The 1386-nt window shown below is 37.7% G+C and overlaps 1 protein-coding gene across 1 annotated transcript in view; it reads left to right on the top strand.

The window, feature by feature from the left end:
- Positions 1-24: 24 nt before the first annotated feature.
- LOC101862253 (pancreatic alpha-amylase-like) overlaps positions 25-1386 on the top strand; it is a 9146-nt gene continuing 7784 nt past the window's right edge. Inside the window, exons 1-2 of the mRNA XM_013080415.1 lie at positions 25-70; positions 1202-1338. Coding sequence (XP_012935869.1) covers positions 25-70; positions 1202-1338 — 183 coding nt within the window. The remainder of the gene's footprint in view (positions 71-1201; positions 1339-1386) is intronic.

Genomic DNA, 1386 nt, shown 5'->3' with positions numbered 1-1386 from the left:
TCTGTTGTCAGAATTTTATCCAAGATGGTGGTGTTGTTAGCCCTCTCCCTACTGCCTTTATTGGTGTCAGGTGAGTAGATCTAGCTCCCAACTATTTTACCAATCTGGGTAGAAATCTGTCTCGATTAAGACAGTCTTTGAGTGTCATTGTAAATCAACGAAGAACAATCGCGTATGTAAAGCAACTGAACATTGTTTTGTTTTGTTTTTCATTTTATTTGTTTGTTTGGTTGGAGCTTGTTTTTTGTTTGTTTGTTTGTTTGTTTGTTTGTTTTTTAATAAAGTTTTTTAAAATCTTTTCTTTTAGATGGAAGTCAATAATTATAGAGTTATATAACTTCGGATCATACCGAACTGATTCCTTTCTAATATATTATTATATCTTTCTTAATAACAGATTTGCCAGTGGCATGCACAATAACGTGTATCTAGCAAAACCCCACTGTGTGAGTGTGAGTCTAATTCAGACAGAGAATAATTCCAAGACAGCATCACAACTTAAACTTAAATGTGAGGTTGAGGAGGGATCGACGGTTGCTGGGTGTCAAACAGACGTAAATCGTTAACTTACCAAATCTGGCAAGATGGACAAATTCATCTGCCTGGCGATAAAATTCTAAAATCTCTGGATATTCACGAGATCAAAAGAAGCAGCGAGAATGTAACCTTAACATGCAGCTTAGACTTATTGACAACAATCGTTTATATCTCGAGCTATCTCCTGTTTCAACATTTGGTCTCAGTTGTAAAAGAAATTACTTCAACAGTCCCTTTAATGGTTGTTAACCATAAACTTAAGTCTACTAGTAGGCCTACCCCGTTACGTGGCCGTAAAGATATCCGATAGTTGTTGATTATTTCACTAAGCTTGCTTTGTTGTTATCTATATTTTCGTTTTAACTAAATACGTAATATTTGCAGTGTCTTCTGACTTTCCATTATGGAACAGTTTGTATATATTCGAAAGACAGTAACTTAAAGCATAAAGCGATGATACAGAGAATAAAATAACCATTGAGAAAATCTAACTTGTTTAAGGTTATCAGGAACAAAGTTAATCCTTTCTGGAAAATTGTGCAACACAAAAAGGTATCATAAAAAGTTCAAGGAAAGCATTCCAATCCTTGGGGGTAAAGTGGATTGCCCCTTTTTTTCTTACTAAACATCTGATTTTTCCTCTGTATCTCTCGCCTGCATGCAGTGTCCTGTGTGTCCGACTACCACGACCCCCACTGTGCCGGGAGACAGGTGATCGTACATCTGTTTGAGTGGAAGTGGACGGACATTGCAATGGAGTGTGAGCGCTACCTGGGGCCGAAGGGATTCTGTGGTGTGCAGGTGATTCACTCACACACACACACACACACACACACACACACACACACA

This window comes from Aplysia californica, unplaced genomic scaffold (assembly GCF_000002075.1).
Source record: "Aplysia californica isolate F4 #8 unplaced genomic scaffold, AplCal3.0 scaffold00085, whole genome shotgun sequence".
In the NCBI taxonomy this organism is placed as follows: Eukaryota; Metazoa; Mollusca; class Gastropoda; order Aplysiida; family Aplysiidae; genus Aplysia; species Aplysia californica.
The sequence above is the reverse complement of the archived record's forward strand: the minus strand, read 5'-3'. Positions and strand labels throughout refer to the sequence as shown.